This window comes from Lagopus muta, chromosome 1 (assembly GCF_023343835.1).
Source record: "Lagopus muta isolate bLagMut1 chromosome 1, bLagMut1 primary, whole genome shotgun sequence".
NCBI lineage: Eukaryota > Metazoa > Chordata > Aves > Galliformes > Phasianidae > Lagopus > Lagopus muta.
The window spans coordinates 58,217,648-58,241,927 of NC_064433.1; the positions used below are offsets into that span (position 1 = coordinate 58,217,648).

Here is a 24,280-nt window from a genome sequence, read left to right on the forward strand (position 1 = left end):
AAAGATGTCTCTGGCATCAGTAAGAGATTCACAAGTACTCTTCAGTGCTCATTAAAAAAATCTAAACGAGCAACTGATGCAGTTGCAGTCTTGAACTGACAAGTCACTTCTCTGCTTTAAGGAAGCGTTAACATTTCAACATATTTTCCACCCCACAATAAAACTGGCAGCTACAGACAGTACTTTTAGTGCCTAATACTTAGTAATTTGACATCATATAAAACCCACGCAAGAGGTTCTAAACATAGGAAATAGAAGAATATAGGAAAAACAATTACTTTGTTCACGTCACTCCACATGCAGTCTGCTATAGTTAGGTTCTGATCATTGCCCAAGTATTTTTAAGTGCAAATTTCATTTTATTTTTTTTTTTAGCAGTTTGTTTCATTTCTCACACATCACATTTGCCTCAGAAGACATTAGCATATTTTGCTCTTTCCACTGACTACCTCCAGTCTGGATTAGTCCTTTTATCAGGCAACACACCATAGGGAAGTGATGGCAAAGCACCTTATGTCACAGCTGCTACAGACTGCACTTCTCTGCAGACACAGTTTCCTTGCTAAACTTCATCACCAGTTGTTATTCATTCTCTGTCTTTGCTCCAAATTTGCAGACTTTTACAAAACAACCAACACTCAAAGAATTTCAACACGTGAATTGCTAAATTGTTGATGGAAGGAATTACTAAGGTACAAAAATTGCTCTTTCATTGTCAGCGTATCACACAGCTAGTTTGTTTTCTCCTCTAAATGCCAGGAAAAAAAATAAAAAATAAAAATAAAAAAATAAAAAGAAAATAAAGAATTTCATATTGGATTCTCTGCAGAAATGTATTCACTTGCTCTAACTGCCGCAAGTAATCTGTTTCCAAAAATTCAAACTACTTCTCTGTAACCAAGTAGAGGCCAAAACAAGGTCAGAGTCTGCGGTTCACTGCAAGTGCAAGATTTTGGAAATTCTTCCTCTATATAGAAGTCAACCTTATTAAAAATGCCCATACTTTGCTTATAATGCAAAGTGGTCTTTATTTCTCTCATTTTGATTGTATACATTTTTGTGAGTTTTGAAAATCATTTTGCAGTTCATCTACAATCAAACATATGGGCATTGCAATTCAGGTCTGTAATCTTATTTTCTTGTATTACAAAATGACATTTAGTATTTGCATGAATAGAACAACAATTTGGAAAATCATTTCTTGCTAACATAAAACTGAAATCGCTGTGCAATTGTACCTAAATAATTGTTAAAAAAAAAAAAAAAAGAAGGAAAAAAAAACACCTTTGATTTTTTTTGGTCTCCCAAAAGCTGATTTCATTTGGTCTGTTTTGCTTTGCTTCAATTAAACAAAATGCTAATAAATACTCTATAGCTAACTGTTTTCTTGCTATCTTTATTACCAACAGGTTTGTTCTGGAGAAGAACCATTGAAAAAATAGCATTTTTGTTCAGCCATTCAATCTGTATATTCAAAGTGTTCACAAAATACTATCTATAACTTTGATATGCTGCACACCTTAGTAGGGACAACTAAGGAAAGGCACAGACCCAGGAACAGGGCATGCACAAACTAATTATTATTGTATAAAATCTGAGCAGCTGCATTTCTTAGTCTACTGCATGATTTCTACCTACATTGCTTTTTGATGAACAAAATAGTCATGGCTACAGAACAGCAACAAAAGCAGCATAAAGACTTGAATGAATGAATATGGTCCAATATTTTCCAGCTTCAAATTTATCTAACAGCTAAAACTTACAGTAAGTGGACTGGTTTTAGTTTTGAAAAGTTTAAGTCTTTCCATTCATTTCCTAATTTTCTTTTAAAATAAGTTTATTGGGAAGAGCATGTGCTCCTTTACTAACTTATCTTTAGGTAACTGCTTTTAAGAGCCCTGGGAAATGGTCAGAAAGATCACTTCAGATAAGCGGTGTTTATGTATAACTGCCAGTATTGTTCATTAGACTGAAACGTTTTATCAAAGGTTTAATAAAAACAAAAAGAACAAGAAATACACATTTATTTTGCTTTCATTCACTATAAGTAAACAAAGCTTTTGTGGCACCCCAGCAAAATTTCTTTCCCTCCTTAAGATGAATTAAGAACTAATACAAACTTTTTCAGGATGAATTTTCCCACAGATTGATGGACAGATATTTTTATCCCCTACATGAAAGTTCTACATAATTTTCGTCTCTATACATGACTTAGATGTGACCTAGTTTTCTGTAAGTCTCTAGCTTACACCATATCAGCAATGTGTCTCAGAATCCAATTTGTTGAGTAGAACCATCACATCAGTCTTCAAAACTGTCTCTTTTTTACCTTTTGAGATGAACGAAGCTTCTACTGTACATCACTCCTAAAAGACGCCGGACTAGAATTCAAGATTTCCAGAACATATAGGCCCTTTGTTATGATCAACTCAGCAGAATCATCAATATTATTCAGGAGACCAGATAAGAATTGTTTGAGGTTTAGATATATAATCTCGATGTGTAGGTCAGAAATCTATCCATCTTGTAATATTAAAAATACTATTTATGTACAGGAAGAAGGGAAATCAACTACTCTGCAGACATACTGGAGAGCTTTTACTGTGCAATTTAAGTGCTGAGTTCTCATATCTTTCCACATAGTCCCACTAGAAGACTGCAGATGAACTCAGCTGGAATCCCAGAAGTTCTGAATTTCCTTCCTGTCATGAAGTCAGCCAGACAATAGCTTAATACAAACAAGAGGCTTACATGTGTTCTCACATCTTGGGCACAGAAAGAATTTCACATTATTTACCTGGCAGTAAGCACACAGCAGATTGCTAGACAATTGTGATGCAAGTACAGAGGTATATCTATACCAGTTGTTCTTTTTAAAACCACAGTAGTTACTAAGCCTAACCTTTCTTCTAAGAACCTTTTTCAGTGAAATATTAATTTATCAGATTCAAAACATTCACAGGACATTTGTATTTCTGTGGCCATCTTTTACCCCACTGTTTTCTCTGTGAGAAGCACAGTTCTTTCAAAATGTTCAATTTCTATGAAAGCATGAGCTGAAGCACAAATTACCTCACCAAAGTATTTCAGACTACTTACCTTGTGGCTTTGGATTTGAGGCTGAACGTGGGGACTGTTTGACTGGCACACTTCCATTTATTCCCTGAGCCGCTTCATTGTGTACATTCTGCTCAACTAGCCTGGTTGTAGCACTTGCTGGACAAGATCTAGACAATATTAAGGATTTCGTACAGACGCTGTTGCCTGAAAAATATATTCAAAAAGTGAGTTAGAAACAGAATTAAATGCATGGTAAAATGATTATATACACGTATATTAAGTGCTACTGCCTCCCTACAGAGAAAATTAGAATGCTTGTCTTCACTTTGAAGCATCCCATTGTAAAAACAGAGACTGCCTTCCACTGAGATGCATTACACTGTTTAAATCTCAGAGTTGCATATATAAAAAAATATATAAAAACCTATCCCAGGTTATTCTAGAGAAAGCTTACGATCTCTAACTGACTTCTTGCTATCTTTATTATCAACAGGCTTGTTTAGGAGAAGAACCACTGAAAAAACAGCATTTTTGTTCAGCCATTCAATTTGTGTACTCAGAGTATTCACAAAATACTATACATTCAAAACATTTCTTTTTCTTTCTTTTCAAGAGCTACTAATTACACCATTAAAAATGAAAGCAAAGCAAAAAGACAGTTGACATTTCTATTTCATTTTATCTTAGCAGAGTGGAGTTTATTTTACCTGAGAAGGCTAATATGATGCCATTTGTAAGAAAACTGGATGAATAAATAAAGGAAAATATATCTGAATTATAGAAATTGTAGTAAAAGCATGTATTAGAATGCACTCACATGGGCCTAGACTATGCACTTTTGGATGTGTGTGTGTGTGGAAGTTTTTCATTCTAAATGTAATTAAAAGATTTAAAATACTACTGTGAAGGAACTTGATATCTCAATTAAGTTAATATTCCTTCATCTCTAACTCAAATAAATCCACAACTTTGTTTGTGGGGAGGAACAAGGGATGGGAGAAACATCCACTTCTCATTTATTGCAGTGTTGCCTTGATTATTTTCATTAAAAAAAACCAAACAACTATGGTAGACTTCGAACACTTACATTCATTGTTTTCCTTTGCCATCATTTTTATCTTTATCTTTGCTTGCTTCTATTGACAGAAATGCAAGTATAGTTGGGGTTTTGTTTACTCATTTCCAAAAAAACAAATTCAAAACCCAGCCAACCATTCATTTCATAAGGCAATCCTCTGCTGTCTTCTAAACAACTGATCTGCAGAGTCTGGAAGCACTGATCTAATGCATCTTCCTATCCCAAGGCAAAATCCATTATATCAAGCCATTCCCAGCAACAGCCAAGCACACTCATTAAAAAGCAGCGGAAAGAGATTCCAGAGCTATTGCTTACCATTGTTTAAAGGCTCTTCAGCACCATGTAGACTGCAACAATATTTTAAAGTACTTATGTTTTATTTCTTAGAAGCTTAATTTCTCTTTAAACGCTGAAGTAGCACTGCACCAAGAAGCTGCTTTTGCAAACACAGAGACTTGCGGAAGTTTTTGCTGAGATCAACAACCCACCCAGCCAAGGCTCTGGTACTCATATCACAACATGCACAGGACATCTGTGGCTGCAACATGGCATTACTCCCTCTTCCATCATTCAGTAAGCAATGCCATCTCCCGAAAGTAAAGGTGGCTGGTGCCAGAATAATTATTTAATGAGGCCCACTGCATGTGGACACTTCTCAGACACCCATGATCTCAAGCAGAAATTCTTCAGCTCTGTTTCCTTGGGTATCTCCATACACAAAACGCCATCTTGTACTATAGCAATAGGAACTCTGTCCCAGATCTTTCCTCATTTCATGAGGATTCATCTGAAGTGCCATTCCTGCCTCTCTACATAGAGTGGAGTATTGAAATTTCTTGGACAGACAAAGGAGATGGCACAAGCCATGTAGGAGCAAGTCCTCCTGATGCTCATCAAAGAGTTGAATTTCTCTCCACCACAGAATCCTATATCATATTGTAACTGCTCACACTTTAACTTGGAAATCTCCAATTTAGAAACAATTTTAAGAAACAACAACTCCTGGCAGGATCAGTACATCCCACACATTGTGTAGGCAATTGAACATATGTTAGAAATCTACATTCAGATCAGGCTTCTAACTCTGCATGACATCCTAGAGCTTTATGAAAACTGTTCAGACTGTAGATTTGACAGATAACACACTTCTTCAGGACTTCAAGCTCTACAACTGCAGATCAGTAAAAAGGGCATTGCTAACTGTCCAGGCCAAAGCTGGAAATCTCCATCAGAATTGCACCTTTGTAATTTATTGAAAAGATTCTCTAAGAAAGCAAGGTACTGCCAGGGTCAGAATGGGAATATTCTTTCCATACACAAACTTATCACAGTGCTTTGTCTTGTTTTAAGTTAACACTCACAATCAGATACAGAGCTAAAGAGTTGCTAAAGAGGGCAATTCCGTTCTCTGCTTCTCACCTTGTCACCATTTAGTCTGGTTTCCTCTCCTGGCTACTTCCCACCCCAGGCTTGGAGGAGAGCACCAGCGCTTCTACAACTACACAGTGAGACAAGCAGTAGAAATGATACAACAGTAAGATGGATTACACAGATGGGGTCAGTGAACCCATGGCCACTCCAGCACTGCTAGCTGGCATAAGGGAAGAGGCAGGAATACAGCTGGCCTTCTTTAACAGCCCTTACTTACTATCTTCAATTCACTCTTGTTTGTGTGAGCCATTATACGAGCAATTCACTCTATCTAGAAGGCATATTTGCTACAGACTGACACACCACAAACATTTAAGACACATTCTGAACTTGTAATTCTGTTAACCATCTCACATCCTCAAATCAAACAATTTTGAAGAGTAATATAGCCATAACAGGATAAATAAAATATGTTCAGCTTCCTTCACATGGAAAGCTGGAATGGAAAAAGGTAATCTAGCTACAATGTGCTTCTAAGCAAAATCAAGAAGTTACATTCTTTGGACAAAAAGCATTAACATCCCTGGCAATCTAAATCCTGGTTTCTTGTCAGTGAAAGTTAATACCTTCCAGGTGATGTAGGCAAAAAAGAATTGTCAAAAATACAGGAATATTCACTACAGATATGCATCTAGTAGCAAAGGCTTGGAAGTATATTATAAGCAAAGTTCCAAATACATTGATTTCAGTGCATACAAAAACACCAAATGCTCCACAAGCAGTGGCCTGCATTCCATAGAATCATAGATGTTGGAAAAGATGAGTACAGTTAAAAAGATTTAGTTCAAACACCAACCTATCCCCTCACCATGCCCACCTACCCTTTATGTCATATCTACAATCTACATGTTTCTTGAACACCTCCAGTGATGGTGACTCCATCTCCCCCCTGGGCAGCCTGTTCCAATGCAGGACCAGCACTTCATCTTGTTAAAGCTCATTTATATTTCAGTAGGGCTGTTCAATTCTGTCCATTTAAGCAAGCATTTAAGTAAGACAGTCTATACTTTAGAAATGCAACAACAAAGCAACTTAAAATCCAATTACATATACAAAATGCCAGACTTGCTGCAAAAGCTTACAGATTCTGCTGAGCTGAAATAGGTTTCTACTGTAGTTGATTCTGATCTGATTAAAGGAGCACTCACATGTTGCTGTGGTTATATGTGTTACAATAACTGAGATATTGATTGAACTGAGAAATGCAATGAGCAACAAAATACTAGCCAGTTCCTGTGTTCGTTCACCAATACTTCACTAATTCTGCCTCTTGTAATTGGGAATGATTAGATACCCTGAAGTGAAGAGAAGGGAGAGATTTTAAAACTTTTTAATGGGTTCAAGCAAGAATGCAAGTGATAAAGCAGAGGTAATAAATAACTGGCAGAAAAGATAAACACTCCAAATTTGATAAGCACTTAATTGTTTTCATCATAATTTGCAAGAAAACTGGAAGATGTTTGAAGCTAAGAAGCACTATCTAATTTTCCAGAGCATTTTAATTAAAAGTAACTGGAAGCCATGAATATTTAGCCAGCTTGAAATGCCAGTAACATGAAAAAATTGCTTATTTGTTTTTACAAAAGATTAAACTAATATTTTGATATTGCATAGGTCCTCTATCAGCAGTCCCAGCTTCACTAAGACAGGCTAAACACCATTAGATTTTCTGTCATATCTGTTTTACTCCTACCATCTGTACTTATCCATCACCACTTAATTTTTTACTTCCACTGTGATCTTACTCCTACATTCTGAATGAAAGAAATGCAGCACTTCTGTATGTAACCCTAGCCTATGAGGGAAAGGGTTATTCTCCTGTGACTGTTAGGAGGCAAATTTAAGTCTCAAAATCAGGTTTATTTCTTTTCAAATGATGTAACTATATATACAACCAGTGTGTTAAGTTCTCAGGATAGCTGCCATATCCTTGATGTAATATTGCCACACTTTCTCATGCAGCATCAAGGCAAAGCTTCACCCTTGCTACTCACCCTCATCACATATGGAGGTGCAGCTAATATTCCCTCTACTGAACTTGTAACAAAAACATCAGTTTAGCCACAGTAATCTTGTCTTACAATCTCCTGGTCAGTTCAAAAAAGCACTAAGTAGCACTAATACTAAAAGAGATTCATTCAACCCTTCACTTGTTCACTATGCACTTGCGGAACTGTAGCAAGGACAGTATGAAGACGAGCAGTTTTCTGAGTACAGACAAGAAGGCAGCTAAAGAACTCTTGCACAGGAACTTATAATAATTTGTTGAGGCCTGAGCAAGAAATCTAGTAAATCAGACCATGCATTTTACCCACAGCTGTGCCCAAACCTGCCCTCAAAAATAATTTTCTAAGAACTTACATGGTACCTACTACTCATGGGTTTGTCCTCTTTGTGAGGAACATATACCAGACAACGAGATGTATGCTACTAATTGCACACCCAAACATGTTTTAGGAACAACTGCTTAGACTAACCCAAACTATGTACATTAGGAGTATGGAAGAAAGTAGGAAGTCTGGAAGTCTAAGTTACTCTCATGAAACAAAAACAAAAAACAACCTTTTGCCAAATTCTATTGAATGCTATCCTCTCAAAGTAATTCCACATATGAGTTTGGATACATTTTCCCCTTTCTCATCAAAGTGATGATAGAGTTGTAAATGCTTTGCAGCTTTAGAACTGGACAAAAATTTCATATTAATATCCTGTACTGAGCTGATGAGCTCTAAAGGTTAAATGTCAGTATTTATTGTGATGAGCTACTGCTGTAATGATGGTTAATAACGCAATGTTAGAGAAAAACAACTTGAGCTGAAGTCAGAAGGGCTGTTGAGTTGAAGAAGTGTTTTCTTTCTGCAATATGGTGCTGGTCAAAAATAATAAAGGGTGAGTATCAGAAGGTTTAGAGTTATCTTTGCAGAGTGGAATCTTGGCAAAACTTAGGACACAGATCAGGTTTTAGTAAAGGAGTTGTTCAGATATATATGCTTGCAAAATAGAAAAATACAGAGATTTTTCTTGCAAAGCGGTTCTCCAGACAAAGGCAAAAAAAATATCCTAAGTTCAACAGAAAAATGTAGATCACTTTCCAAGACTAAGGCTTTTATTTCTGATATCACTGCATGGAGACATTCCCAGGATTAACTACTACTTTCACAGTGTTTATTGCAAAGAGAAAATCAGTCTACAAGTATTACTTGTAGATAGCAAAAAAAAGTATTGGTATTGCTTAATAAACTCTGAATGCTTCACAGTATTTGATGAAGAAATTGAAGAGATGAATCCTTACTGAACTTAAAACTTGGACGCCAAATATATAGGTCACTCCAAAAGTAATACCTCCTATTTATTTCCATCTGTACTAAAACAGATACAAAGAGCACAATAACACTGTTTGACTGAGCAAATTCTCAGCTACAAAACATGCTTTTTTTTCAACATGGGCACCACCATTAGCCTTTGCATTTCAGTGACCCACTGCTTCACAGCTGCTACAACGGCATCATTGCTGAAATGCACCACCCGCCGCCTCGCTGTGCTCACATCCACTGTTTTGTCTCAGAATTGATCAGCAAGCATCAGCAAATGTCATTGGGTGCTATTTTTTCCTCATGGAGGAATTCAATGACACACCTTTTCTTCATATACGCTTCCATGTCAGATGCCATTTGGTCATACTGCCATTCTGCTGCCATCTGTCACACAGCTACAAAATGTAACAGATGTTGTCAGGAAGCTTCAACCTCTACTGCCATATCACCAACAACCATCTCTGATATTGTGGGCCAACATAACAAAATAGGAGGCAGCCCTCATACTTGCCACACAATACTTTTCGGGAATCAGAAACTATTCAGCTTCTTTCTAGCTTGAATTAGCTCACGTTACAGTATGCACAACACCAAGTACATCAGCCTCTTACAACCAGATAAGCAGTAATACAGGAGAACAGAAACAAACTTCAGCAAGTTCAACCATGCAACACATAGAAACGGTATTCTAATGAGAAAAACTTATTTGACTTTTGAAATAATTCCACTTCTAATTCACTGAAGTGGCTTATACAGAGTGTTCACAATAGAACCCAATTCAAAGCAGGTACACACCCATACCAGCTTGGTCTAAGACATGTTACTGCACTGGTCTAGTTTGTGGGTGTTGATGAGACTCAAGCACTCCACAATGCCTTTGCTGTGCTTTCTTACATTTTATGCTTGTTCTGGTTGGGAGAAACAATGTGTCTTTCCCACAGCACTTTTTTTTTAGTTTTAGACTAACAGGGTGCTGTATGGGAACTGCTGAATCACGGCCTGAACCTCTGTTTGATCACCTGAGGCAAGCAATGAGTCAGCCACAGGAGCACAGGTGAAGGCAATTCTGCCTGGCTCCACCTCTCCTAGAACACATTTAAGAGCTGACTATCAGCAGGGAAGAATCTCTTTCCCTAGATCTCTCCTTTTGGAGTTTTTCAGCAAGTCCAGGACAAGGGGAAGCTCTCTATTCTTTTTTGGTGTAATGACCTGCTATTTCTCAATTATAACACTTGTGTGTTCATTGATTATACAGGTACTTACAGTAACTGCCTATTAAACAGCTCATATTTGCCAGGCTATTAACTATCAATACCGTCACATTCTAATAGGTCACCTGCTTTAAGAATCTAGAGCCTGACCTTTAAAAGGAAGCACTAAATGTAAGAAGTAAGATTTAACATCAACAATCTCCTGATCTCAGTCTCACTATGCTGCGTATCACACAAATTAAAGGGCTGAATGGTGAATTTCACATTCCATACAGATGCTCTGCCAGCACTGGCTAACGCAGATAGACTCAGCATGATGTAGATCTGCCTCCCTGTCTGGCTGTGATCTCTGTTCTTTGAGCTCTGATCTAATAGCAGTTTCCATGAAAGCAGGCCTGTGCATCTGCTGTGGTTTTAGTAAAAGGAATAAGCAAGCAATTAATGGGGCTCTCTCTCTCTTAACATTTGTCTAAATTTTAGATTAGCACAATAACATAACTTTCACTGCTGGTGCTCTTCCAATAAAATGAAAGGCACTGTACGAGACTTCATTTCTGGGCTCAGTCCAGGAAATAGCCATTTGATTTCTTTAGAAAAAAATTACAGTTTCTTCATACAACATGCAGGGATTCCAATATAACCTCATTAGAAGGACATGTTCTGAAATAAGGAATGCAGAGATGCAACAAGAGGAAAGGGAATGCAAAGCAAGCCAAGAAAACCACTTTCAGCATGCAGAGTCTTTAAAATAAAAGTTAATTTGATAGAAGTACAAGTAGCAATGCTAACTCCCTGTGTAAAATACAGCAGTAAAAGAAACAGTGAGTGGCTTCCAAAAATGAGAACCCTGAGAATGAGCATTTGCAGTCATCACCTTCTGCACCTTTTCCCTGCTGGACCACTACTCTCCTAACATTATCTACAATCTAGCAATGCTTCTGCTGTCTAACTGCCCAGTCTCTAGGGGATACCACTGATGAAAATGATGCTGAGGCACCTTAGGAATGGAGGACTGCTAGAGCTGAGGTTACTGATGGCCGCAGGGATGGAAGGTTGCAGAAGCTGCAAGTCACTGAGATAACATTAAAACCTTTCTCCTGGCCTGCTGTGGTTTTCTATTCCTCTGACTTCCCCTATCAGAGGGATGGGAGGTAGCAAGTCCATGAGCTGTGCTACTGACCGAGCAGCTGCTCCAGAAGGCAGGACCCCAGACACCTGCATCTGTTGCTCTCTCTTCCAAAAGAGAGCAGAAATGCTGGAGGGAGAAGGCAGAAGTAACCAACTCTGGGACTCCCTGGACTGGATGCCATTGGTTTAGAATAAGCTGCTGATGCACAGCTTGTGGTTTCAGAGGAGTAGCTTGCAACTGAAGTCCTCGGTCAAAACCACAGAATGTGCTTCATTAAGGTCCTTATGAGTCACATCTACTTACAGACACTGGTTTTGCTGATAACGATTATAAATCAACTATCAGAGAGAAGCAACTCTTCAGCAAACTCCAGAAAAATGTATAACTTCAGTCAGAGCTTGGAACAAAATAAATTCTGTTTACAGGAATCAGGAACTGCTCTTTCACATACATACACAGACTGTATTATGAAACATTCCCTCAAACTCTTGCTTTCACTTTCTATTTGAACATGGGATCAAGTCCAAAATCCATTCAGAAAACATAAAGCAGTGTTCTTTTACCTTTAAAATATGTAGCAGTATAGAGACTCTTATCATCTGATTTTCAGAAAATAGTATGAATATCTGTCTTAGCAGTGTGGGCCCTATTTTTTTTTTTCTTGTCCTAAAGGTTATCTCTAAGATTCAAGGGTTACCAAAGTTTCTGACAACCACAAGTGAACACCAAAAAAAAAACAAAACAAACAAACAAAAAAACCCAACACATCAAAAAAGAAATCATATTTATTAATCTGGAGCAATTTCATCAGCCCAGGTTAATGCAGAATAAGTTGATCCTGAAACCACATTCCACTATACTGCTGTTACTGTCTCATCTCTACCTCAGGTAATTTTAGGCAGTTTCTCTCTCCTTGTTACTACGGTCTTTTGCTAGTCCCATAACACATGATAGCAACACCGAGATTGAAATTCCTCACACAGTTATATTTTACAGTCCTGGGAACTTATTGACTGCATGCTTCCACCTCTTCCCTGTAGCGACTGTGGTAAAGTTGGTGAGCATTTTCTAAAGGTCATTTACTTCCATCCCTGTTCTTGTGATCTTTTTACAACTTCCCATGTATTTGATGGGGCTGGGTAAGGTTTGTGTAAGGAAGGGGCTGAGTAAGGTTTGTGTGCCTTTCTCAAGTTCCTTCTGTATTAATAGCCATTTTCATGAACTCTGCCTGCACAACAGGTTAGCAAGAAGCATCTCTGCTGAGTTTTCCCTGAAGTGTTTTTTCCTTTTATCTTTCTTTGCAGAACTGTGAGATGAGAAATGTCTCCTCAGCAATTGCTTTACTAAGCTGTAACATTTTTTTGCTGACTTTTCAACTGATATCAGCATATTCTACACAGATGGCAATCATTAATTTTTTTTAAATATCCTGAGCTCTTACTTAATAAGATGCCCCATTTGCATATGCAGATTCACTGATCACTGAAGAATCACTCGTCTGAATGAGGATTGCAACATTGAGCCCTAAACGTTTCTTTTGCTTGATCTGCCTAGCCTCTGCCAGCTGGTACATTTTCCTCCTGTTACCATATGTAAGATAACCAGCATGACGCTGTGCTAAGCAGCACAGTCCAATGCTTCACATGAAGGACAGCACTTACAGCACTGGGGTCACGTTAGGAAAAAATGCAGATATCTGTATTTTCTACAGACCATTGGAAGTTTTCAAGATTGTACACTGAAATATTCTGCAAGAGCAATAACAAACTCAGAGAATGAAAAAGTCTTCCCCTTCTGTAAATTACAAGCCATTACGAAATAGTATTATTTAGATTTTTGACAAATATTAATAGTTTGTTTTTTTTTTTAAGAAGATAAATAGTTTGCATCAAAAGATGAGAGGCTGGCCAGCAGGGTGAGGGAGGTGATCCTGCCCCTCTGCTCTGCACTGGAGAGATCTGCCCTGGAATACTGCATTCAGATCTAAAGTCCTCAGTACAGGATTGACATAGACTTGTTGGAGCACATCCAGAAAAGGGCCACAGAAACAATCCACAGAGTGGAACACCTCTCCTACAAGGACAGACAGAGAGCTGGGGCTATTCAGCCTGGAGAGGAGAAGGCTGCAAGGTGACCTGATAGCAGAAGTGTCTAAAAGGAGCTACAGGAAAGAAAGGGACGGACTTTTTAGCAGGCCTTTTTGTGATAGAGCAAGGGGAAATGGTTTCTAGCTCAAAGAGGGGAGATTTAGGTTGGAAATACGGAAAAAATATTTTACAGTGACAGTGGTGAGGAGCTGGAACAGGTTATGTAGTGTCGCAGTTGATGCCCTGCTCCTGATGACTTTCAAGGCAAGGCTGGATCAGGCCCTGGGCAACCTGATCTAGCTGTGGTGTCCCTGTTCGTTGCAGGGTTGTTGAACTAGATGGCCTTTAGAAGTCCCTTCCAGCTCTAAGGATTCTATGATTGTAACTATGATCTAAATATAAATTCTACCATTTTTATCATGTACCCTCCTTGAGAAGACTTCTCTAGCAATTCAGTCACAGAGATTTCATCTTCTACTCTGCCCAGTTATCTGTGCAGTTATTTCATATTAATCTCAACTTAGAGTTATTTTAGAAAACATACATATGCTTTGAGAGAAATTCAGCTAGTTCTGTTTCTAAAGGATTAATTACTCAGAAAACATTTTTAGAAACAGGATGCTGAACACCACAGACCCACAGGAAAAAAAAACAGTCTAATTACAGTAGGTTCAAAGTATAACTAGCATGTATTATTTCTGAAGATCTGAGCACATGTTTATAAGCATACACGCTAACAGCATTCAAGCAATTTAAAGGTATAAATACATATGTATTTTGTCTGAAATGCAGAATGGCCAAAGATTCAAACAGAAGTCCATTATTCTATACCAGCCAATAAAATTATCCCTGATAGGAAGTACTTCCCATATCCAGCTGCTGAGGCGGTCACAGTGTGTCAAGCCAGATGAGACAGCCCAAAACCATCCGAGAGCCAGCCTGCTTGGATATGAGTTGTTCTACCCACTCCCCTCCCTCCCAGCTGCCTGCTGCCAGCGCTTTCTTTGCACCAGTACTGGCATGCATCTAGCTTCAGGATGCAGTCTGGAAAGGTTAAGCCATCAAAAATGTAATCCCAGTAGAAAAATAGCAGCAACTAGCTCTCCTCCACATTCTTTCATTCACCTTAGATGCACTGGAGCTTGGGCAAGGACGCAAATGTGAAAGGAAAACAAAGCTCCTTTCTCAGAGGAAAGCAGCCACTAGATAATGTTAATTCTACTGAATCACTTCTCAGACATTACAGTTGGAGGAAACAGGAGGGAGAGGGAATAAAAATCAAAAATCTCTTCTTTAAAAATACGTGAGTCAAAACTTGAAATAATATGCTGTAATTAAAGAGCAGGCTGCAGGGTGATAACTGCACAATAGCACCACAACAGGATACCAGGCACACTTTCCGTTATTTGAAAGGTTAAAAATATGCTTAAAACTGTGCACTTGATAAAGGACAAAGGGAGGATGGAGTGAAACATGTGGCTGCAGTCCCATAAATAAGTACCAGCAGTGCAGCTGCATGCTGCTCCAGCTGTTCAGCTGAGAATGCTTTTCCTTCCCTGTGCGAGGGGCACACAGCCCGCTGTCAGCCTCCTGGAGCACTCCAGTCTTCCTCGCCAAGTAATTAACAACCATCATCTACAAGACAGAGAAAAACAAGCAGCTCCCTGGGAATGGCTCACTGAACCAAAACAGAAATATAAAGAACCCAAAGCTGGACACTTCACAAGAATTCAAGCACTTCCTGCTTTTGACCTGGTTAGGGGGGGGAAAAAAAAAGTAAGAATAGCCATGAAAAGCCTGGTTGAAGTACACTTAGGGCCTTCTTGAAATTATTTAAGAAGGACCTTCTTGTCTTGTGCAATCTCCTCAGAACCTACCACAATCATGACAGTTTGTATGTGGCATCTTGCCTACAGAAGAAGACAGAGAGATCATAATGCTAACTTACCGGTTTCTAATTATCCTTATGGAAGAATGCATATTGCCTGGAATCCAAATGGGGAACAGAGCCTTAGCCTGACACTACCAGAGATAACTCCTGCTTGTGCTGCTGGCCACAGAGCTCCCTTCAGCTTAACAGACCTGCACATCAGTGCCATCACCTCTTCAACATCATACATTTTATGCTATGAAATAGCCAAGATAAACAAATTCACAGCAATTTTATTTATTTCTCCATCTTCTCTTTTCCAGAATCCTATCTAAAATATATTTGAAAAAATAATAACTATATGATGAATTTAAAATGTCATCTCATAAAACTTAATTTGGAAATTACAGTATTTTTCTTCATGAAGACTGGGATGAATATTACCACTCTGTTCCAAAAAGTTCAACAGTCAGATGATTGTTTAAATCACTTCCCTATCTTCAAATGAGCAAATGGATAGGAAATCTTTAAGAAAAGGTCATGCAGAAGAAAAAATACATTAAGCCCACCAGCACTTCATAAACAGATACAAATTTAAAAGAGCTCAAGTTCTGTCCAGCACATTTAAAGGCCATGCAACTTTTCACTTTGTGCACGTTCTGAAAATGAAAATGTTTATGGTCTTTGGACAGACCAAAAAAGACAAGGATACTTTATCCCCTCGTTCCCACACCATCCTCTGAATTCTCACCACTTACTTCTTACCAATTCTAATACTTCTTGGATTTAACTCCAGGCCAATGGAATCCCAGCAGAAAACAATACTCTTTTTATTATACTCGTTTTCTCCTGTGTGTGAGCTGAAATGGCTTGAGAAAGTCTAAAAGAAGGACTGGGCAGCCCCTTGGCAGCACTCTCCCATTTGATCAGGTGAGCTGCTCACAGAATTGCAGCCCTACCACAAGGACTCCTATGCAATATTTATCATTTTTCTTTAAGTCTCAGTGTACAGCATCAGAAGAGAGTATAAAAATATTCATTAAAACCAAACCAAACAAACAAACAAAAAACCCGCAAGTTTGCTGTTGGGGAAGAAAGTCTTCCAAACAAAATCTATTAAATTAATCCTCATAAAAACCAGCCCACATAAATCTCATAACATTTGTCTAAGACTAAACGTTCCATTTCTTTCACAGTGCAAGTTTTGGCAGCACTCCAGGCCCTCTCCACCTTTTATGACCTTACTCAGTTGTTGCTCCCCTCCTTCTTTTTCCTTTCTCCACTCTCCCCCCAACCAAGTGACACGCTGTTCTTGTATGGGCTTCTTCACAAGCAAGTGAGAGCAGTCACAATATGTTAAATATTTTTACAACAAAATAAAGCAAAGATTGTGCTTTCTAACAGCCTGCTCTCCTCCCTGACAAGTATCGCCTGTCCAACTGTTAGGAACACAGGCTCTACATTTACACTCCTTAAGGTTTTAATGCTTTTGTCTTATAATGATCATAAGCACAGAGCAGGCAGGAAGGACAGGGGCAAAGAAGCATGCCATAGCTAGTTTGTATTTTTAGTAAAGACTCAACAATTTCACTAGGTTTACAAGCACTGACGTAAACCATCAGGCTGGCTTTCTCTGTTTACATAGCACCTAGCATGGAAAAGACTTGCAGAAGACTCTGGGGGCTGCAGTGGCAGAGCAAAGCGAAGTGATGGTGCTAAGGAGAACACCTAGCTCTCTGGTGACTTCTATGGGTCACAGTGTCATTGAACTTTGCATAAGCACTTTGCCTGAGATCGGTTTGTCAGTGATGCTTTCACCTTATAGTGAATAAGAAGAAAGCCACAAAGATCCTTTCTTCCAAAACACCGGAGCTTGCGAAAAGGTATGCTCTACAGAATTCATCTATTTGGCCTTCAATACTTTGAAGAATTCTTTTGCTTAGGCTATGGGACACGCTCTCAACTGCATGTTTTTGACCTTGCTGGAGAAGTGATTAAAGTGATGTGTGAATTTACATCCCTGACTAGGCATCCCTTCTGGTTCAGTGATTCCATCTCACCCACCTCTGACTGTAAGCAGACAGCACTCCAGCAAGAGACAGCAGAAACAGTAACTCCAGATGTCTTTCTGATGCAATATAGGAATGTCAAGGGATATTTGCTTGATTTCAAACCTGCACAGACTGGAACTACTTCATATCACCTTTTCTATGCATACTGTCTATGTACTTTGGTCTCCTGATACCATTTGGAAAAGGTTATGCTATGAAATACTTACATGCTCTAAAAGCAAACTGCTAGAAGCTCCTTCTGCTAGCCCTTCAAGCAAAGTGTCCTAACTGCTTTAATGTAACTCATAATCAGAGTTGAAGCAAAGACACTGCCTGAAAAACGCCACAATCTCTGGGTATACTCAGAGATCACAGCTTGACCAGTGTCCTTTACATTCAGATTGCCACTGTTACAACTAAGTATGGTGTAGGCCTCTGCCAGATGAAATCACCAAATATAAAGCAAAGGGCAAAAAGAAAGACAAGTCGCAATAGCAGAAATAGTAGTCATGGCACTCCATTGAGCTTCCTGAAAATCCACCAGGGTTATGTGTTGGATTTACAGGAAGAGAATCACAGAATCACAGAATCACAGAATCACAGAATCACAGAATCACAGAATCACAGAATCACAGAATCACAGAATCACAGAATCACCCGGGTTGGAAGGGACCCCAAGGATCATGTAGTTCCAACCCCCCTGCCTAGCAGGGCCACCAAACATACATATTCAGATCAGGTTGCCCAGGACCCCGTCCAACCTGGCCTTAAACACGTCCAAGGACGGGGCATCCACAACCTCCCTGGGCAACCCGTTCCAGGGCCCAGAAAACTGTTCTTAAGATTTGTGGGGAGGGGGGGAATAAAAAAAAGCTTCCTACAACCATATGTACAATTTTCTCAGGTTTCAGAAAAGTGATACACAAAGAACGAGAGTAAAAGTATGATTCCCATTCTGTCAAGGGGTCATCAATATCTAGAGGGAAAAGAGTAATGAAACAGATAAGGAAGCGGGATAAAATTTTAGAACAAGTGCTCTTTGTAGGCATGAAAAATCAGATGCCCACCACCAATGAAGTCAGGAAGCAGAGACATTTACATGCATCTGTTCCAAGCTTCTCTAGCAAATCCCTTAAGTTTACCCATGCAATCATTTCATTTCCTCTATTCACTCCCAGAATGCTTTCCAGAGGGAAACTAACATGCTGAACCCAAACCTCCCACAGTCGTATTTCACCTGTAGCTCTGTGGAGAACTGAAATAAAAACACGTAGCTGTTAGAGCTGAATACAAGCCCTGTTAATTCAACTTACCCTAAGCTGAACTTTTCTCAGAACTGCAAAATGCACTCACACGTAGGGCAGAAATTTCAAAAGTATTCTTAGAAGTTAGAAACATATTTGCAGTGCAAAACCTCACACCTTTCAAAGGGTGCGAGAAGGAAGAATAAGAAAATATCCTATTCTGTATATTAATAGTAGTCTAAGTGCAAGTTAAATGGATTATTGCAAGATCACTGTAAGAAAAGCTAAGCATGTCAGAAGTGTACACCTATTTGCTAAAACAATAAGAGAGAGATTTCAACTGCTGATTCACAGAAGTGCACCATAGAAACCTTGCAGCTATGAAGAGATCTCTATAAGCCTGGCAAATGTGTCAAAAGTAGAAATAAACATCACAAAACTGATTTGCTTTAGAAAGTCTTTAGCTAGTGAAAGCAACTGCAGAATGAGCCAAAAGTAACACAGTTCTCCGTGTGGCAGATTTACTGGGCAAGCAGCTCAAGCAACTGCAATCTCATTTACTCAGAAAAGGAGCAAAAAGACACCATCACATTCCTGTTGTATTGCCTCACAGCAGCTGGATTTTAACATGTTTATTTGCTACAAGGCACCCCTCTAGAAAACCTGACTCGTGCCTCTGGCCAAATTCCCCAAGCCTTGAAGAGATAAGGTTTAACAGAAGCATCCCATTCAATCTTACCTGGTTCAGAAGACATTTTTTAAAAATTATTATTATTTTTTTAATCTATTCCGGTAACACTGCACGAGGAATTGCTTTCACAACAGTAATAACCCTATGGCACGCTCCCATGCATCCTATTTACACGACTGTGAGCTGTCAGAAAGAGCTTCTTGCAGCGTACGCCGGCAGTTTACAGGCCAGCTCTTTCAATTACACTGTGCTCCTCCTCTTTGAAGGCCAGCCTGTTTTGAGAGGAAAAACGTAAGCTTGCAAGCCAGTCAGCTCAGAGAAAGGAGTAAAGCCTGCTCACTATTAAAGAGGAAAAACAAAGAAATCAGCTTATGTAACGACACACTGCTGGAGAAGGGAGGAGAGGGAGGAGAGAGAGGAGGAGGGACGACTGTAAATTGTTTTGTCTAATGACCCAGCTGCTGCTATAGAAGTTTTGCCTCTATAAACTGCGTTGCTCTTTGAAAATAAAGCAGTGTCAAGGTTAAAGGACAAGTAGTGACTCTGTGCTTGGGACTTTGTTCTCCATTTACAGAGCATCGTGCATGTTTCTAATAGTATTTTCCCCTGTTTAATGTGTATGTAAACTTATTCCTAGAACAATGTAAACACAATGTGCAGGATGCTGACGCAGTGACCAGAAAAGTCTTCTTTTCATGAAAAATGCTATCCCATTTGGCACAGATTAAAGCTCCCTGCAATCTCTTGAAATCAATTTTTAAATGGCACAAACTAGATCCTGTGCCCAAGGGTACAAAACAAAGAGATTACAATGAATTCTGAACTGTGCAAATGCAAATGTTCAAAAAGTGAAAGGACTGACTGAAAAGAGAAGTTACAGCAAGTAGCATTTTGTTGTTGCTCACATGTGAGCTCTCCTATCACGTGATCCCAGGCTGGCCCGCAGTTATACCAGGAGGAGAAAGAAACTAGGATTTATAGTCCAGCCCTGTCAATTTGGATAATATGAATCAGAATACAGCAACCAGCTCTTCATTCACTGCAGCTGAGGTCAGCTCCAACCACAGCTCCAAACCATATCTCCCTGCAGCTCCTTCCTCCAAGGTCCACTCCTCAGCCTCATGTTCAAGGCTACGCACAAGCAAGCCTCTGCAGAACTGCTTTAAAGGACAACTACCAAGGGTTACAGGGAATGCACTTGCAAAACAATCCACTGTTATGAATATCTGTTTTTCACTGAAGAGACAGCTCACTGGATGAGGGCAGCTAATTATTTCCTTTCTACTACAGATGTTGAGCAAAAGGATTTTTGCCAAAACCAGTGAAAACAACTGTTTTTCCCTACTGACTTCAAAACTTTGGCACATTTTTCTTCTCAAGACGAGGAGGCTCGAGTTCTGTGCACACAGCTATGAAACCTAAATGGAACCCTTTTTTAGCACTTTGACACAGACTCTCATGTATTGTTTTTGTTGTGGGCATGTGTTTTATTAACAGCTAAAAGTGGAAACTGCAATTTGTCATACTTGTCACTACTAGCCAGTAACCCTAGGGTCCCAGGATCTTTTAAAGACACAGATCTCACTAACTTGGGTCATCAATACACCATTAACTCAAAAAGTGACTATATGACAAAGTTGATGAAACAACGGACTAAGAGACTAGATTAAGAAACCCAATGCAAGGGTTATGTGTCTGTTCCGAAGTTCATCTCCAGTAATTCAAAGACCACATCCTTACTTGGGCTTCCAGAGGGAAGAAGCCTACAACAGAACACCGCTTCTCTCCAGAAAAGCCTTTGCAGAGAAGATAACATTTTCCTTTGTTTCCCACATTTTAAAGAACACACTTTCCCCATCAGCCTGTTTTGTCCACTTGCCAGTGATTTTGCCAGTCTTCCTACAACCTGATGCACCCTTTCTAACCCAGGACAGACACTGATAATGTATGTTACAGAAGTAGATGGCAGATTTTAAATGCAGATGGGATCCAGCATTAAAGTTTTCCATTCTCACACAAGCAACACAGTGGGTTGGAAAACTAAAAGAAATGGCTGCAAAATAATATTAAAAGCAAGAACAATTATATAAATGTGAGTTACTGACCACCATAAGGGAAGAAAAGGTGAGGGGTCATCAGAGCAGTGCTGCAAAAAGCCACCAACTCTCCTTTTTGTGGGTACCACAACTGTTTCAAACTCTTTCACACGAGCTGTGTGGGAGGGATGACATTTGAGCTGTCAGGTTCTGCTGATACCCCAAAAGTCTAAGGTGAGAGGCACACCCCCGAGATGGAAAGCACAGAAGACACCAGATCAGAGTTCTGACCTGCTCTGTAGGGCCCATCTTCTACCCATTCAATAACTCCATCACTTGCAAAAAGAGCAAACTCAAAAAGAGCAACTACAGCAACTGATTTTCTCCAGTAAAGAAAGAATTTTACAAAGTTGAAGGAAATTGTGAATTTTATTTCATTTCAAGAAGCAACGTTAAAACAGATAGAAAGGCATCTCCAAGACATAACTTCGAAACACATGCTAAGCTCCTCCATCTTAAAAAAGGTAAAAGATTAATTGTTTTATCTTTGTTTGACTAGCTAGCAGATAAGGGGACTTAGGGAAGATTAGAACAGATACAATGGGGACATCTTGTTAACCTATTCCCCTGGTTTCACATGAGTTTTATATCCAGCTTTGCTTACACAAGAACAGAGATAGTACAAAGTACAACCTACACTCAAATGTCATATTAATTGTCAGCACATTGTCAAGAGGCACAGCTATGTCTTACCTTTCATTAGAACATGCCTATGAACTTTATAGTAAATAAACTAAGGAATAAAGTTAATTTTATTAAATTTCTTTAAAATCAGATAATGGGCATGGAGAATAGCTAGTTAAATGAAATGTTCTCATTAGTAGGTAATTAAAATCATACCACTGCATAGCTGATGTCATTTAATACATACGAATAAAATAACTATTGAAACTAAAACCACTGTGGGTTTGGTCCACACTAAATGAGTGACGTTCTACCACACTGAGTTTTCTCAGCACAAAATCATCGGACTTCAACACTCCAGTTCTAAAGCATTTTTACAGATGTCTCACAGTAAATACAGGACATTTACTCTGTTTTCCACCTCCAGGCACTCTGGAAACTAAACTTTACAAACTCTCTTAGCGCTTCTCCCACTTTGCAGCTAAGGGGGGCACAAATTATTTACCTCTTGGAATATTCTGAATTTGATGAAGCTGTAGCTGAGGAAAGTCATGTGATCATGAGCACTCAGGAAATCTGAAAAGTTGAACGAAGTATTGAAGAGCTACATGGGCAACATTCCACACTGACACACACCCCTGGAAACAAATCAGCTCATGTGACAGTGAATCACAGACCAACATTCAGCCTGCCTGCCTTTAACTGGCTTCCTACTGCAGATCCACTTCAAGCACTGTGTTGGAAGAGTTTTGCTGAGAACAGTGCGTCAGAATATGACATGAAGTTTCTTCAAGCCAGTGATGGAAAAAAAGTGATTTTTGTCCCACCTGAATGATCAGTAACCCAAGAGCCTTCTAGTATAGAACTTGGCAAAAGCACTTCTGAATTCCAAAATATCAGTGCTCTCTACCTTGAAAGCACACCCTCTTTTTTTTTTTCTGTGACAGATCTTTAAGTATCTCTCCAAGAAGAGACTTAAAACCGCAACAACTAAAAGGCACCTTTTACATGGCTCCTATAAGGTAGATACAGTTGTTCCACACTGTTACTAACCTTCTCCCTTTTCCTTTCTACCCCAGTTCTTCAAAAACATGGCAATTTGGTCCTGGGTAAAAACAAAGGCATGCTTTGTCACTAATCCGTAACAGTTTTCAAGGTGCTGCTAAAAGTCAGATTTAAAACCTCTGCAATAATCTACAGCGAGGGTTTGGCTTGGCTCCTCACTGTTCATCAGGTAATGGGATTAGCTGGCAAGGTACTGTAGACCTTCACCCCAAAGAAGTCCACTCTCCTGTCAGTCCTTCCTTGCGCTGTCCTTTTCTTGCTTCTTGGAATAGTGTAAGATCAGTAAAAAGTGATGCAATGCTGGATGCTGGATACAAACCACTGCCAGGCATGCTTAGCAGAGGGGCAGCTGCTTTCTCCTCCTCCTGCTGCACCTTCTTGCTGGGCTGATGTGCAGGCTATCATCTGCCTGCTGTCTGAGCACTGCCTAGTGTACTGAGGCTTCAGACAAATGCAGAAGCCCAAAATAGTCCTACCACTGGTGCTCTGTGGTTCCTGTTGTCAGTAGTGCAGTACATGGCAATCAAAGGCAGGAAGTCCGTGCAACAAATGGACAGTAAAACTGCAGAAGCTGAGCGTGGCAACAAAATAAATGGCTTAAGAAGTCAAGCAGCCAGCTGTTAGGATCTGCATATGCGGAAAACTACCATACAGATGTTCAGAAGTTTCCCCTCTGCCAAGGAAGGGAGAAGATAACACCCTCAAGGATGTGGGTTGTGTTACAGATGTGTTTCAGTCTAATGGTTCTAGTACACAAACTGATCGTACTCCCATCATTCCCCCCTTGCAGCTATAGTCAAGATTCACTGTTATCAAAACATCAGCCCAAGATTAGCCAATGTAACCCAGCAGGAAAATCTCCATCAGCAAAGCAAACAGTTTTCTTTCAGGTCAGCAAGCTGAACCAGTGCTTTCTACAAGGTGACAAGCTCTGTGAGGTGCATAGTGGAAATCACAGCACTGCACAGCTCAGCAGGAACAGAAGTGCTCATACCAGTGCCAGCCTGTCACATTAACTCAGCTCTGACATCTCATCCGGGGGCAGTAGTGGGGGACAGCCCGTGACTGCAGAGGTTAATGATGACTGAATGCAGTAGCTGTGAAGCGTTGACAGGAAGCCCTGAATGGGTACACAAAGGGTGAAATTCATGCATGATTGCCCAATATCCTCAGGACAGGCAAGGCAAGATAATCAGTGAGCAGCCCAAGAGGATGGTTATGTCAAGCTACTGGTTGATGAAGGGACATGCTGCTCTTCCTCACCTTGCTGAGAGTCTTCTCTGGCAGTGCCAAAAGCCAGTTCAGATCACTAATCTGCCAGAAACATAC

General features: G+C 39.6%; 1 protein-coding gene across 6 annotated transcripts in view; it reads right to left on the reverse strand.

Annotated features, from left to right (window-relative positions):
• Positions 1-24,280, reverse strand: part of FGD4 (FYVE, RhoGEF and PH domain containing 4) — a 116,424-nt gene that overhangs the window by 39,718 nt on the left and 52,426 nt on the right. For 5 of the 6 annotated variants that reach the window (XM_048934328.1, XM_048934329.1, XM_048934331.1 and 2 more), the window contains one exon: positions 3,100-3,264. In XM_048934328.1, the coding sequence (XP_048790285.1) occupies positions 3,100-3,264 (165 nt within the window). Of the gene's footprint in view, positions 1-3,099; positions 3,265-19,214; positions 19,547-24,280 lie in introns of those variants that run through there. The other variant, XM_048934332.1, reaches the window with a different exon arrangement.